Source organism: Phodopus roborovskii, unplaced genomic scaffold, assembly GCF_943737965.1.
Source record: "Phodopus roborovskii unplaced genomic scaffold, PHOROB, whole genome shotgun sequence".
In the NCBI taxonomy this organism is placed as follows: domain Eukaryota; kingdom Metazoa; phylum Chordata; class Mammalia; order Rodentia; family Cricetidae; genus Phodopus; species Phodopus roborovskii.
The window spans coordinates 5,835,696-5,850,695 of NW_026126459.1; the positions used below are offsets into that span (position 1 = coordinate 5,835,696).

Below are 15,000 nucleotides of genomic sequence, written 5' to 3' on the forward strand. Positions count from 1 at the left end.
AGTTACAGTAGAAAACATGGTGGAAAGAGGAAGCTAGGATCATAGAAAAATGAGGTAGGGCTAGAGGGATGGAAATTTCTCAAGACCAGCCACTTGGTAAAGGCCAGGATGTTGATTTGCAAAGACAGTTTAGATTTGATAATCACATCTTGATGCTATGTCTTGTAGCATCTTTGAATGTTTGGAATAGGGTTAAAGAATCAGGAAAGAGAACTGAGTCATTTACAAAAAATTATACAAGCCTTCACTGATTTTTTCTTTCTTTTACAAAGATTGACTTCAACTGTACACACACACACATTTTTTGAGACACAGTTTCTCTCTGTAACAGTCCTGGCTGTCCTGGAACTCACTTTGTAGACCAGGATGGCCTTGAACTCACTGAGATCCACCTGCTCCTACCTCCTAAGTGCTGGGATTATTGGCGTGCACCACCACTGCCAAGCAAACTTAGACAACTATTAATCAAGTCCTTGGCTTTTGAAAATGTTAAGTCAGAATGCAAAAGGGTGATCAGTACCAATAGATGAATGGATTAGAAATGCAGCTGATATTGGATCTCACACTTATGATGGCTGTTTTGATAGGAAGGTAATTTCCTGAGATGTTTTAATTGTGGTAAACAAGGTCATTTGAAAAGGAATTATAGGTGAGATGTTCCTAGAAACAACTTTTTCTTTTTTTCTTAGAGATAACCTGAACAGAAGGTCCCAGCCTTCTGGAATAGGCAGAAGGTGGGGCAAAGGCTAGCATTGGATTAATGAATGCAGATCAACAAGAGATAGAACCCTTTGTGATCAGGGAATACCTGAGGGGTCTCCTACATAGCCCAATATCAAATTTGGGTTAATCATTCCATGACAGCATTGGAGAAACTCATCCACAGAGCAATTAAAAAACTATTAATAACTGTTGTTAAAATTCCCCTTGCTCTGGATGTGATCAAAGAGAGAACAACTTCTATAGATACAACAAAAAGTTCAGGAGAGACTAGAAAACAAATATTTTGGCAAACTACTATAAATGAACAGAGACTAAGGCTAAAAATATATGTAAATAGCACTGAAGTTGAGGGTTTGGTAGACATAAGTATAAATGTCTTCGCCAAAATCTTGGCATCCACATTGGTCTCTTAAGAAGCTTCTTGGGGTTGGAATTTTATCTCAGGTAAAAGAAAGTGCAAGTTGGGTCGAGTACATAGGGCCTGAAGGAGATAGGAAAATTAAAACCATATGCAGCTAGCATAGCAATGAATTTATGGGGATGTGATTTGTTGCAGCAATGGAAAACACAGATTAACATTCCCCCAATCTCAGAAACAAACTGTAAAATAAAGAATGCTTCTGAGAGAAACATTAAAAGGTATTATCAAGAAGAGTCACAGACTGTTCATGTTGTACATAAGCAGGGCACAACAGCTGGTGATCTTTCAAGGGTTCCAAGAGTCCTACAATTAAAATGGTTAACTGATAAAACTGGTGGGCAGAACAATGACCTTTGACAGCAGAAAAATTACAGGCACTAGAACAGCTGATACAGGAGCAGTTAGATGCTCAACATATTGAATAATTGACCAGTCCTTAGAATTCTACTGTACTTGTCATTAAAAAGAAGTCAGGAGTCGGGAGGTGGTGGCGCACGCCTTTAATCCCAGCACTTGGGAGGCAAAGGCAGGTGGATTTCTGTGAGTTCAAGGCCAGCCTGGTCTACAAGAGCTAGTTCCAGGACAGCTTCCAAAGCCACAGAGAAACCCTGTCTCGGGGTGTGGGTGTGGGTGTGGGTGAGGGCAGTCTGAGATGTCACCAACCAGATAAAAAGGAAGCAGGACATGCAAGGGAGGTAAAAGTCACAAGGCTTGTGGCAGCACATAGACTAACAGAAATGGGTTAATTTAAGTTGTAAGAGCTGGCTGGAGACAAGCCTAAGCTATCAGTCAAGTATTTATAATTAATAATTCTGTGCTGAGACACAGAGAAACTCCACCAATACACTTGAGAGGAGTTCCCAAAGAGATACCCACTCCCATATTCATGAAGCATATTCAACTGCAAGAGGTGGATGAAACTCAAATGTCCATTAGCAGATGAAATGATACACACAATGCAATGTATTTATACAACAGAATATTATCTAGACATAATAGGAAAACATATGTCAAATGCTATAATACGGGTGAACTTAGCTAAGTGAAATTAGCCTATTACCAAAGACAAACACTGTATGATTTCTCTTATATGCAGTATCAAATGTAGTCAAACCCCTAAAGGCAGAAAGTAGAATGAATGATGGGGTTACCAGGTGATGGGGGAGGAGAGATGGGGAATTTACTTAGGGGTTATGAAGTTTATAAAGTAAAAAAAAAGCCTCTGGTGTCAGTTTTAAAATGCAAACATACTTCATATTACTAACCTTAAAATGGTTATAGTGACAAATTTTATGTCATGTGCTTTTATCACATTAAGAAAACATGTCAGAAAAAAAAAGAAAAGAAAACATGTCAGAAAAACTGACCATATTCCCCACAGCTCTACTGGGTGTATATCTTAGAGGATATACAAAGCACAGCTCAATATTAAAATATAAAGATATTTTATACCCAGAAAACCTTATTACCTGCAACAAATCCAACCACCAGATCTTTTCCAGTAGAAGAACGTTGACCTTTGACCCATACTGCTTTGAGGCTATTAAAAGTGTAGAAATAGACAAAATTGGAGCAGCAGAGACTTGAAATAACTGGAAACCACCCTCGGTATGGTGCCAGGCTATGGAAAAAACACAATAAGCAAAGTAAAGATTATGGACAAAAGCCACAGGAAATTGTCAGAGAAGCCTGGCAAGTTTCAAATGTAAACCGATCCCTGAAGGCTTATTATTTGAATGCTTGGTGCCAACCCCTCTCCCTGGGAAGGGTATAAGAGGCAGAGCCTTGCAAGAGGAACTAATGCCTGCCCTACTGTGACAAATTGTAAACTGTCTTCACGTGTAAGTCAGGATGAACCCTCCTAGGCACTTGGTCACAGAATTGAGAAAAGTAATTAATATGAAGCCTAGGAAAGTCTGGTCTACATGAACAGTCTCCAGGCTTGTTAAGACATCTGCAGGACTTTAAAAGGTTCTCCCCATGGATGCTTAGAGTTGCAGGGGAAAAAAAAAAATGGTTATACAGAAAGTAGCCAAAGCACATGGACAATATGAGGTGGGGGTTGTGGAGAAAAGGAGAGAGAGCAAAGGAGAAGCAGCAAGAGGGGAAAGAAAAAGGAGAAGGAAAGACAGATAGAGGAGGAGAGGGGAGGGGAAAAGAGAAAAAGGAAGAGGGAGGAGAGGAATAGGAAGAGTGGAGAAGGGGGGAAGGAGAGAGGGAGAGAGAGGGAAATGTTTGATCATACTGAATAGCCTGGCCCTAAATTCCTGTCCTAAGCAATTCTTACCCAGCCTTTTTGTTTTCTTTTGTTTTGTTTTTTCAGACAGGGTTTCTTTGTGGCTTTGAAAGTTGTCCTGGAACTAGCTCTTATAGACCAGGCTGGTCTTGAACTCACAGAGAACCTCCTGCCTCTGCCTCCTGAGCACTGGGATTAAAGGCATGCACCACCACCACCACCACCACCCGGCCAGCATTCATTATTCTTCTCAAGAACACAAATCTAACCATGAGGCATATGTAAAACAAGAACTGAAAGCCCACCTTTAATCTCAGCACTATGGAGGCAGAGACAGATGGATCTCTTTGAATTCAAGGTCAACACAGCAAGTGCTACATAAAGAGGCTCTGTCTCAAGCAAAAAAAAAAAAAAAAAAAAAAAGAAAAGAAAGAAAGAAAAGAAAAATGGAAGGGAGAATATCAATGGCATAGAAGTTAAAATGTTTTGATACATGTAACTGATATTTAAATAACTGAAAAAATTATATGTAATATGCATGTGTGTGATAGAAGCATAGAGAGGGCAAGTGTGAGCATAAAGTGTGAGAAAAAGGTCAATAAACATGTAAAGCTACAGTGGTGCTCTTTATACCAATTTCAATTTTGAAATTGTTTGCAACTCTGGAATTATTCCAAAATACAAATTCAAAAAAAATTTAAAAAAAGGATAATGCAATCTGTCTGGATGTAACTGATAGGAATGAACTGTGTGTGTATGAGAAAGAGAGAGAGTCTTGTGGATGTATATGTATGAGTTTTATGTGAATCAAATGTATGTCTTGTGTGGTATGTATGTGTGTGTCTTATATGAATTGTGTGTGTGTTTGTGGGTTGTGTGATGTGTGCTTCTGGCATTTAAACGAGGCCCTGTAAAGGCTAGGCAAACACAGTGAGCTAAATCCTCCACTCCTAAGCAATAGTACTGCTGCTCTGTAATATATTAAATTTTCTAGAAGGCTCCATAATTTACCAAAACAAACAAACAAACAAACAAATAAATAAATAAATATCAAATGGTAGGGGCTAGAGATGGCTCAGCAGCTAAGGTCATTTGTTATTCTTGCAGAGGACCTGGGTTTGGTTCCCAGAACCACATGGTGGTTAACAACTATGTATGAATGACTCTAGTTCCAGAGGATCTGACATCCTCTCAGGGCCTCCTTGGGCATCAGGTACTCACATACATATAAGCAGAATATTCATACTCAGAAATAAATCTAAAAATAAAGATCAAGTGGCCAACGGACCTGTAATGAATTAAGAACAAATACACCTCTATTTGTCAGGCAATTACAAACTCTCAAGACTATAAGCCTATAAGCAGGGACTTCTGATTCCTGCCTGGCATGTGAGTCTCCTAACAAGCCACTTTAAAGGAGTTGTGAAATAGGTACTCACAGGCCTTCTTCCTTAATAATTTCCAGGAGCACTGCATGTGTAGTTTTTGACTTTCTTTTTTCATCAACTGTAAGAATGAAGAGAATTATTATCTCTAGCATCAGCAAGTTTCATTAAAATGTCTTCATACCACCTGTACAAACTCTCATCCATTTTTTGAGCTCTCTACTTTGCCTCAGATCCATGGCTTACTTCTCCAAAGTAAATTCCTTTGTTATTCAGAATTTTAATTTAAACCCTAATTTCCACATTAAGCAGAAATGTTATTTGTGGGATTTTATAGTGCTCTTCATGCCCCTCCCCCCATGGGGTTTCTCTTTGTTGCCTTGGCTGTCCTGGAACTCACTATGTAAACCAGGGTGGCCTCAAATAAGAGACTTACTTGCCTCTGCCTCCTAAGTGTGTGCCACCACCAACTTGCTCCAGTGTTCTTCCTTAAAATATTTATTTTATTTTTAATTTTGTGTCTCATGACTGCAGGTATCTTGGAGACCAGAAGAGAGTGTAGGATCCCTGGAACTGGAGTTACTGGGAACTGAACTTGGGTGCCCTGGAAGAGTACTACATGTTCTTAAACACTAAGCCATCCCTCTAGCTCCATATAAAATCCATCTATCCTTTCCCTTCTTCCTTCCTTTCCTCCTTAAGTGTGCCTCTGTGACTGATGTGTGATATATGTACCCAGGAAACCTTGGAGGACAGATCCTGTAGACCTGGAGTAAAGGCAACTACGAACCTCTTGATGTGGGTGCTGGGAACAAAACTTTGATCCTCTGGAGATCAGCAAATGTTCTTAACTGCTGAGCCAGCTCTCCATCCCCTATAGTACTCTTTTCAACTAACATGCATGTTCTTATTTTAATTCCCACACCTTATAAACTAGAAAACAAAAAACTTAAAAACAAAAAAAGATTTATTAATTTTATCTTCTATGTATGAGTGTTTTGCCTGCATGTATATGTGCACCACATGTGTGCCTAGTACCCAGGAAAGCAGAAGAGGGTGCTGGATAACATAGAGAACTGGAGTTACAAATGGTTGTGAACCACCATGTGGGTACTGGGAATTGAGCCCAGGTCCTCAGCTAGAGCTACAAAAGCTCTTAATCTCTGAGCCATCTCTCCAACCCCTGCTCTCTTCCATTTATAAAAGAGACCAGGAAAACAAAAGCAAAGTCAGGATTAAAACTCAAGCTTCAAAAGTTGTGGCGTTGTACTGCTTCCTAACCTAAAAAAAAAGAAAAGAAAAAACAATCCCGGAAGGGCAACATACTCATTTTTTGTGCATTACCACTGAAAACAATATGCACTTCAATTAACTTTAAATTTCCTGCCCATACTAGAAAATTAATCTGAAAAATGTGGAGATGAACCAATTTCCTCATCAGAATTAAAATTGGTACCACCAGTATATCTTATGAAATGGCCAGTTAGTCAGCAATCTGGCGTTTACTCAAAATCACACATACATTTACCCCTTGGTTCAGAAGAAATCCCACATCTGGGAATTTATCTCATAAAGTTTACAGAAACAAAATGGCCTATGAACAATCTATTCTTACATCATATTTGCAAGAACAATAATAACAAAAATGTGACACAACCTAAGAATTTTTCCACCATAGGATAAGGGTAAGCAGGTTTTACTGCATCCACACCAGACTACTTGACAACTGGAAAATCGGATGAAGAAAGAAACACACTGCCTAGCTGAGGATAGAAAGTCGGTGTGTGTGTGTGTGTGTGTGTGTGTGTGTGTGTGTGTGGACTAAAGAGATGAATCAGCAGTTAAGGGCACTGCTGCTCTTCTAGAGGACCCAGGGTTCAATTCCCAACACATATGGTGGCTTACAACCATTTGTAAGCCCAGTGCTAGCGAATCTGATGCCTTTTATAGTCTCTGTGAGCACCAGGCACGTATGTGGAACATGGATAAACATTGAGTACAACACCCATATACATGAAATAAAACCTAAAACATTATTGTTTAAATGTATGGTCTAGAATAAAGTGTACTTTTTGTATGAGTAAGGTAGAAAATTCACAATCTACTTTACTTGCTTGTTATTCTATAAAGTCTGAAAACCAGGAAAGGCTGACTGACAGTCTCATGCTTTACTTCTACACCACACCAGACTCTAGATTGTGCAAACATTCTTTTATTTTGCTCTGCCTCTCTCATTCTCTCTTCCTCCCTTCATCTCTAAAAGGTCTCAGTTTAGCACCTGTGTTCAAATGGTGCACAAGTCTCAGCCTTCCAAGTAGCTGTGATTGCAGGTGTACACAGAGCCCACCCTACACTGCCATCCTGAAGGATGTCCAAATCAAGAAATCAAGGGACTGGAAAGATGGTTCAGCAGTTGAGCTTGTACTGCTCTTGTAAAGGACCTGAGTTTGATTCTCAGCAGATCAGGTGGTTCACAACTGCCTGTAGCTCCAGGGATTCCAACATCTCTGGCTTCTGAGGCCATCTGCACTCATATGTGCAGACCCCCAGATATGCAGCATACATATAATTAAAAGTAATTTTAAAAACTAAGAGAGAGAAAGAGAGACCCATCTTTCTTATCAAGGAAGATACCAAAGAAACAACACAAAGTCAGTCAGTGCTACATACAGTGGAGAGGAGTAAAGGTGAAGTTGAGGTATCCCTATAGAGCAGTCCTTCCTATGTTTTACTTTGTGAACCATATAATTCCCTACCTAAAAATTCTAACTACAAGCAGTAGGCACAAAGTGTTTAACCTTTGAGCTAGTTGTCAAACTCTCTTTATGCAAGCTGTGGCATCAGTTTATAATTTTAAGTTGAGCCAGACGGTGGTACATGCCTTTAATTCTAGCACAGGCAGGTAGATCTTTGAGGTCAAGACAAGTCTAGACTACAGAGTGAGTGCCAGGACAACCAGGGATACACAGAGAAACCCAGTCTTGAAATACCAAAATAATAACCATAACAACAACAACAACAATAATGATAATTTCAAGTTAAAAAAAATAAGAGAAAGACAATTACAGCAAAGTGTAAAATCCTGTAGTGCTAGAGATAGGTTAGGAGGACATATCTAGACTAGCAAGGACAGCAGGTATATGTCTCCACTGTTTCTCAGTCTCCTTTCTCTTTTTAGAAAACTTCACTTCTTTAAAAATGACCAGTTTAGCCAGGTGGTGGAGGTGAATGCATTTAATCCCAGCACTGGGAAGGCAGAGTGTTGAGGAATATTATTTTAAGGTGTGTGATTTTTGTTTATGCTGCATTTGTTTAACTCTGTGAAGCTGTGTTACTGTGCCTGTCTAAAACACCTGGTGGTCCTAATAAAGAGCTGAATGGCCAATAGTAAGGCAGGAGCAAAGACAGGTGGGGTTGGCAGGCAAAGAGTATAAATAAAAAGAGAACAGTGGACAGCAGGGGTCAATCACCCAAACAGCAATGGAGTAAAGAGTGAAAGATTATAAAAGTAAGAAAAAGGACTAGATGCTTGTACAAAGCTCTAGGTTCAGCCCCAAGCACAGAAAGAGAAGTGGAGGGATCAAATATTTAAGTCAGGTGCAGTGGTGCATACCTACAAAGCAAGAACTTTAGCGGTGGAGGCAGGAGGATGAGTTCATGGTTAGGAATACATACATACATACATATGAAAGGGAGAGAGAAAGAGAGAGTTTGAAGCCAGCTCAGGCTATATTACCCGTTTACAAAACCAAACAAGCAAGCCGACAACAGTGGTTGTGTAAAAAGAATATTCTTATCTTGGTGCAGTATGTACCAGAGAAATATTTGCTTCCCAGAGTCAGAAGATTAGTAATGTGATCAATACTCACCCTGAAGTCGAAGTCTAGCAGTATCCAAGGGGAAGAACACGGTCATGGCAGTCACACTTCCCTGCAAAGTTAAAAACATGTTTAGCCATTATGATAACTTAAACATGGCCACAACTTTAAAAAAAATAGCGTGGTTTTAAATTTTTAAATTTATTTTATTTTATGTGTATAGGTGTTTTTATCTGCATATGGGTCTATGTATTATTTGCATGCCTGGTGTACTGTGGAAGCTAAAAGAGGGTGTCAGATTGCCCAGGACTGGAGTTCAGATGGTTATGAGCTGCTATGTGGGTGCTGAGAATTAAATAAACTAAGGTCCTCTGTAATAGTAGCCATCTCTCTAGACCCAGACTGCAACTTTTAAATGATCAAAAACTCATTAGTACAATCAGTTAAATTCAATTCTTATCAAATAAACACAGTACTTTAATCTATTGGGATCATTTACATCCATAGTTCAATTATTAGCTACTGAAACAAAAAGAGAGTTTAATTTCTCTGATGCTGAAAAAGAAACAAAACTATAGTACATTTGAAGACAACAGATAAATAGAATTTTGACTTTTTTCTCAGTTCAGTTGCTACTATAAGACCTCTAATACTCCCCAAAATCAAAATAGGACATAAATTAAAAATATATTCTAAGTCAAACATTTGGCACATATCTTTAATTTCATAATTCAGAAGATAGAGACAGACAGATCTCTATGAGTTCAAGGCCAACCTGGTTTACATAAAAAGTTCCAGATTTAGACAAAATGGGGAAATGTTGTGATATTTTATTTGTGTTCTAACAAAGCCTGCCTTGAGATCAGATGTTGGAGCTAGCCACTAGTTATCCATAGAGGTCTTGAGCTTTGTAGATAAAAGATACAAGAAGTAATAAGTCTGGGTGGAGACAGGAAATGATAAGACAGGGTGTAGACAAGATCTCAGCCGTTTGGTCAGAGGATTTGAAGAGGTTAAGAGGTGCCTATGGCTGCTCCTTTGCTTTTCTGATCTTCAGACATACTTTATTAGTCAGAACACAAAATATCACAATAGTAATATACTTATAAAAGTATAAAAGACTTATAAAAGTCTTATACTTTATTGGCTTCTGGAGCTTTTTGTTTTGCTTTGTTTTTGAGACAGAATTTCTCTTTGGTCCTGGCTGTTCTGGAAAACTCTATCAACCAGGCTGGCCTTGAACTCAGAGATCCACCTGCACTTGCCTCCTAAGCGCTAGGAATAAAGGTGTGCGCCACCACCATCAGGTATAGTTTTTGCTTTTGAAATTGAAGTAAAATTCATATTATATAAAAGTAGTTATTTTAGAGTACATCTTCAGGGCTGAGGATGTAGCCCAGCTGACAGAGTGTGCCTGCCTGAAAGGCACAAACCCTGGACTTGACTTGCCAGTTCTGCATAAACTGGGCATGGTAAACACCTGTAATTCCAGTACTTGGAAAAGGCAGGAGAGAAGTTCAAGACCATCTCTGACCATTTAACAAGCTCAAAGCCAGCCTAGAACGTGAAACTATATTTCAAAACAAAAATAAAACCCAAAGAGACGATTCATAAGCAAGTGCTCTTCATTTACCCCTCTACTCAACCTCTGGCAACCACAAATATGTTTTCTCTCTATTGACACACACATTCTGTGTATTTCCTATAAGAATAATCTTGTAACCCACAACTGTTTATTTTCCTACACTCAGTAGTGTGTGTCAATTGCTCATTTTTTTCTCATGGATCAGTAAACCCCATCATGTGTATGTAGTCTACACTCATGTTTTAGCAGTAGCTGGGTGGAGGTAGCACATGCCTCTAATCACAGCACTCAGGAGGCAGAAGCAGAAGGATCTCTGAGTTTGAGGCCAGTCAGGTCTACAGAAAGAGTTCCAAGATAGCCAAGACTACACAAAGAAACCATGTCTCAAAAAGAAAAAAAAAAAAGGTAGTGGTTGTACAACATTCTTAATGTACTAAACACCACTGAAGTGCACACTTTAAAATGTGTTATGTGCACTACACCTCAATTATAAAATGAGTCCCCATGTCAGCCTGACCATTTTACCATTGGGAAAACAGCTAGAGAAGTTCAGCAGTTTCCCTAACAAGATCAGAACTCAAACCTGGCAGCCTCTTCAGAGTTCACACTGTATTTAAAATTTGGGACACAGGTATTTTACACATTGAGGACCCACTGAATTTGCAAATACAGAGGGCACTGTTACCTGCAACTAAATATTTATTTCATATGCATGCCTTATACCCGGTTATACAAACACATGTTTTTCAGAATCTGAATGACATTCCTCTAAATATATTCATTTTTTTCCTGAGAACAATTTGTACACATACAAAATGAGAAGGTACAAATGAGAAAGCAGTCATGACGTACCATACTGCTATGCCAGATAGACACAATAAACCTATCGAGTCCCACAGAATTCTATCTGAGTAGGAGTGCTGTTGCAGACAATAATTATAATTTAAAGGAATCTATTTCTAGAGAAATCTATTTCAGAGACTTCGTTCTTTTACCAAAACCATTTTGAGTTACAACACTTTGTGCTGGGAGAACAATTAAATTCCTATACTGCATTGACACTTGCATCCGGGAGGACTTCAGCTGGGAAGAAGAGTCTGGCGAGGGCCAGCCCAAAGGCAGACAGAAAGGCAGGATGGAAGCACCTTTGCTCACCAAGTCACCAAGCACTCATTATTCACAGTTAAATCTCAGAATTAGCCAAACATACAGGTTCCTTTCACATTTTTTTAAAGTATTACATTTATTTATTGTGTGTGACACATGTGGAGGTCAAAGGACAATTAATTTGTAGAAGTTTTTTTTTTTTTTGTTTTTCAAGACAGGGTCTCTCTGTGCCTTTGGAGTTTGGAGCCTGTCCGGGAACTAGCTCTTGTAGACCAGGCTTGTCTGGAACTCACAAAGATCCACCTGCCTCTGCCTCCTGAGTGCTGGGATTAAAGGTGTGCACCACCAGCGCCTGGTGTGGAAGTTGCTTTTCACTGTCCACTATGTTAGTTCTGGAATTGAATACACAGGTCATCAGGCAGGAATTAAGCCATCTCACCAGTCCTTGTGTATGGACACACACAAGCCCCCCCCCCCCCCAGTTGGAGTAGGTGGTTGTGAACTGCCCAATGTTGCCCAATGTGGGTTCTGGGAACCAAACTCTGGTCCTCTGTAAGAGCAGCAGATGCTCTTAACCCCTGAGCCATCTCTCTAGCCTCATACATATGACTTACTTTCATTTGTCTATTTTCTTAGACAAGGTCTCATTGTATAGTTTTTAGCTGGTCTGGAACTCTCTATGTAGACCAGGCTAGTCTTGAACTCAGTAATCTGCCAGCCTATGCCTCCTGAATGCTGGGATCACAGGTGTGTGACATTGAACCCAGCTCTTTCTTTTTGTTCAGGGTTAGTTTTTGGGGGATTTTGTTTTGCTTTGATTTACTTGCCCTGCCTCTGTTTTACAGTGCTGGGATTTTAGCAATGACTAGAAATGGGGACAGGGAGAGAATTAAAAAGGGTTTCCATTCCCCAAATTAAACACCAATATAGTTTTTTCAAGACAGAGAAACCCTTAGGGGGGAAAAATTGTCTTATGTGTAGAGTGTTTTGTCTGATTGAGTATCTGTTTACTTTATGTGTGCCTAGAGCCTGTAGAGGCCAGAAGAGGGTTCTGATCCTCTGGGCTGGAGTTACAGATGGTTGTGTGCTGCCATGTGGGCAGTGGGAATTGAACCCTGATCCTCTGGTAGAGCAGCCTGTGCTCTTAACACTGAGCTATCTCCTTCCATCTCCCTCAAACTCCCACCCCCTTATGGACAAAGTCTCTTGTAGCACAAGCTAGCCTTATCTCTCTGTGTAGTTGATGACCTTGAACTCCTGATCTTCCTGCATCCATTCTATCAGTGCTGGGATTACAGACCTGTACCATTATACAGTTTATATAAGGTTAAGGATACAATCCAGGGCTTTGTGTATGGTAGGCTGCTGTGGACCACATGGCAACCGTTGTTGCCTGACAAAAGTTCCAGCATTTCAACTTTTCAGATCACAATCCTTCAGTACTCCTTTACTTTTAATGATCCCCACTTTTGAAGTATAGATGGTAGGAACCCTGGAGTTTAGCACTAGAAGGATGAGGGGAAAGGGAAAAAGAGAAGAAATGCATCTTGGGGGCATCTTGGTACTCGCTGACAAGCCTGACAAGCTGAGTTTCATGCTTGAAACTTGCATGATGAAGGGGAGTGTGTTATGAATACAGCTGTAAGGTAGGACCTTTGACAGATCCCCTGGCACATAAGGGACAGACAGTGACCTGCAGACAGAACTTATGTGGAAAGATTATTGGGGGAAGGGAGGAGAGAAAGAGGGAGAGAGAAAAAGAGACAGAGACACTGACCTGCCTTGGAGAAATGGAAGAGAAAGCAGGAGGAGCTTGTTTCTTAAAGGGACAGTCACACCTTCATACAGAGTCAAGGTACTGCCTGCAATGTGCAGAGGGGTGACAAGCTGTCCTAAGATCTCCACACAACTGCCATGGCACACAGACCAAACGCACACATAGCACTATAAACAATGTTAAAGAAAGACACACACATTTTTAGAGCCCAGTAAATATACTTCTTACCTTCTTTCCATTTTTTTTTTTTGTTCGTGGTTTTGTTTTTGTTTTTCTAGAGAGGGTTTCTTTGTGCATCCCTGGCTGTCCTGGAACTAGCTCTGTAGACCATGCTTATCTAGAATTCAAAAGATCCATCTGCCTCTGCCTCCCTAGTGTTGGGATTAAAGGCATGAACCACTATACCCAGTTATGGAATATCACATATTTTTAAAAGTCAGTGAGGTTTGAAGACTTTTGATTTTAGAGACAGTCTCTCTCTACAGCCTAGACTGGCTTAGAAAGTGGTATCCTCCTTCCTACCTTAGAGTCCTGGGGTTTGAGATTATAGGTGTGCACCACTACATCTGGCTTCAAGGTATTTTGATGGCCTGATATACAGACGTCAAAAGTTTTGGATCACATAACATCACTCTTTTGCTGATTTTCTTTTCTTATTTTAAGTGTATGAGTGTTTGTCTGTGTACCACATGCATGCAGTTCCTATGGAGGACAGACAGTGTCAGATACCATTTGATGGGAGTTAAAGATGGTTTTGTGTTGTCATGTGGTGCTGGGAATTACCACGGTCCTCTGTAAGAGTAGCCACAACTTCTAACTGCAGAGCCATTTCTCCAGCCTCTAATTTTCTTTTGAAGAATTACTTGCCCTACTGTATACAATCTTGATAGGACAGAAAAATCCATGTGCCACCCTCTACTGCAGCCCTGAAGAGGCCTCTAGGGTCCTTTTACCCATACCTTCCTTTCACACCGGTTAATTATAAGAGACTTGTCAAGGTTTGATTGGGCACAGAGTGTTGGGTTCTGGTAGCAGGAACTCTTTGCAGGACTTCTGAGTCTTAAGCAGAGTCCTGTAAAGGTAGAAGGGAGGACAAGCCCTCTGACTCTGGTGGTGACAGAGATGCTCTAGTGACTATTTCAGAAATCTTCCAGGAGCTACGTGGCTCCTTTCTACTCCAAGTTTTTCATCTTCCCCACTGACAGAGCAGGTCTCAAACAGCCTTTAGAGAAAACTCATCTTAATGCTTAAAGTACCCAGTCTGCTTCTCCACTCTGCAACCAGGGAACCCTAACTGAGTCACATGGAATACTTTTTATATTCCAAAACAAATACAACAAGCAAACTGAAAAATCCCAGGATATGAAACTCTACTAACAGTTATACAAACCACAACAAGAACAAAAATCTATTTATGCACATTCACTGTATATAAACACAGACAGAACAAAGGCTGAAGATATAGGCACATTTTGTTTTGGTTGTTTGTTTGAAGCAGGGCATCTCTGTGTAGCTTTAGAGCCTGTCCTGGAACTCTCTCTCTGTAGACCAGGTTAGCTTTGAACTCAGAGATCTGCCTGCTTCTGCCTCCCGAATGCTGGGACTAAAGGTGTGCGCCACCACCACCCGGCTTTGACAAACATTTTATTTGACCAACTTTAACCCAAACTCCTTTGTATAACATTGGAGACTATTTGACAAGCTCAGCTACTCAAGAATGTAGGAGGGTGTCTTGAATCCAGAAATTCCAGGCCAGCCTAACCAATATAAAGACTGCCCTGCTAGATAAACAAAGCAAACAAACAAATAAATCAAGATAATTTAAACAAGCAATCGGTACAAAAGAAGTTCCCTGAAAGTTCATGATCAATCAGGCCAGAGAGATGAGTTAGCAAGGATAAAAGCTCTTGCTGAACAAGTCTGAAGACCGGAGTTTGATTCCTGTAAC

General features: G+C 40.1%; 1 protein-coding gene across 2 annotated transcripts in view; it reads right to left on the bottom strand.

The window, feature by feature from the left end:
- Window positions 1-15,000, bottom strand: part of Slc25a17 (solute carrier family 25 member 17) — a 36,735-nt gene that overhangs the window by 17,551 nt on the left and 4,184 nt on the right. For both annotated transcript variants that reach the window (XM_051189437.1, XM_051189436.1), the window contains exons 2-4: window positions 8,635-8,695; window positions 4,820-4,886; window positions 2,614-2,765 (exon numbers count right to left, since the gene is read on the bottom strand). In XM_051189437.1, coding sequence (XP_051045394.1) covers window positions 2,614-2,765; window positions 4,820-4,886; window positions 8,635-8,695 — 280 coding nt within the window. The remainder of the gene's footprint in view (window positions 1-2,613; window positions 2,766-4,819; window positions 4,887-8,634; window positions 8,696-15,000) is intronic.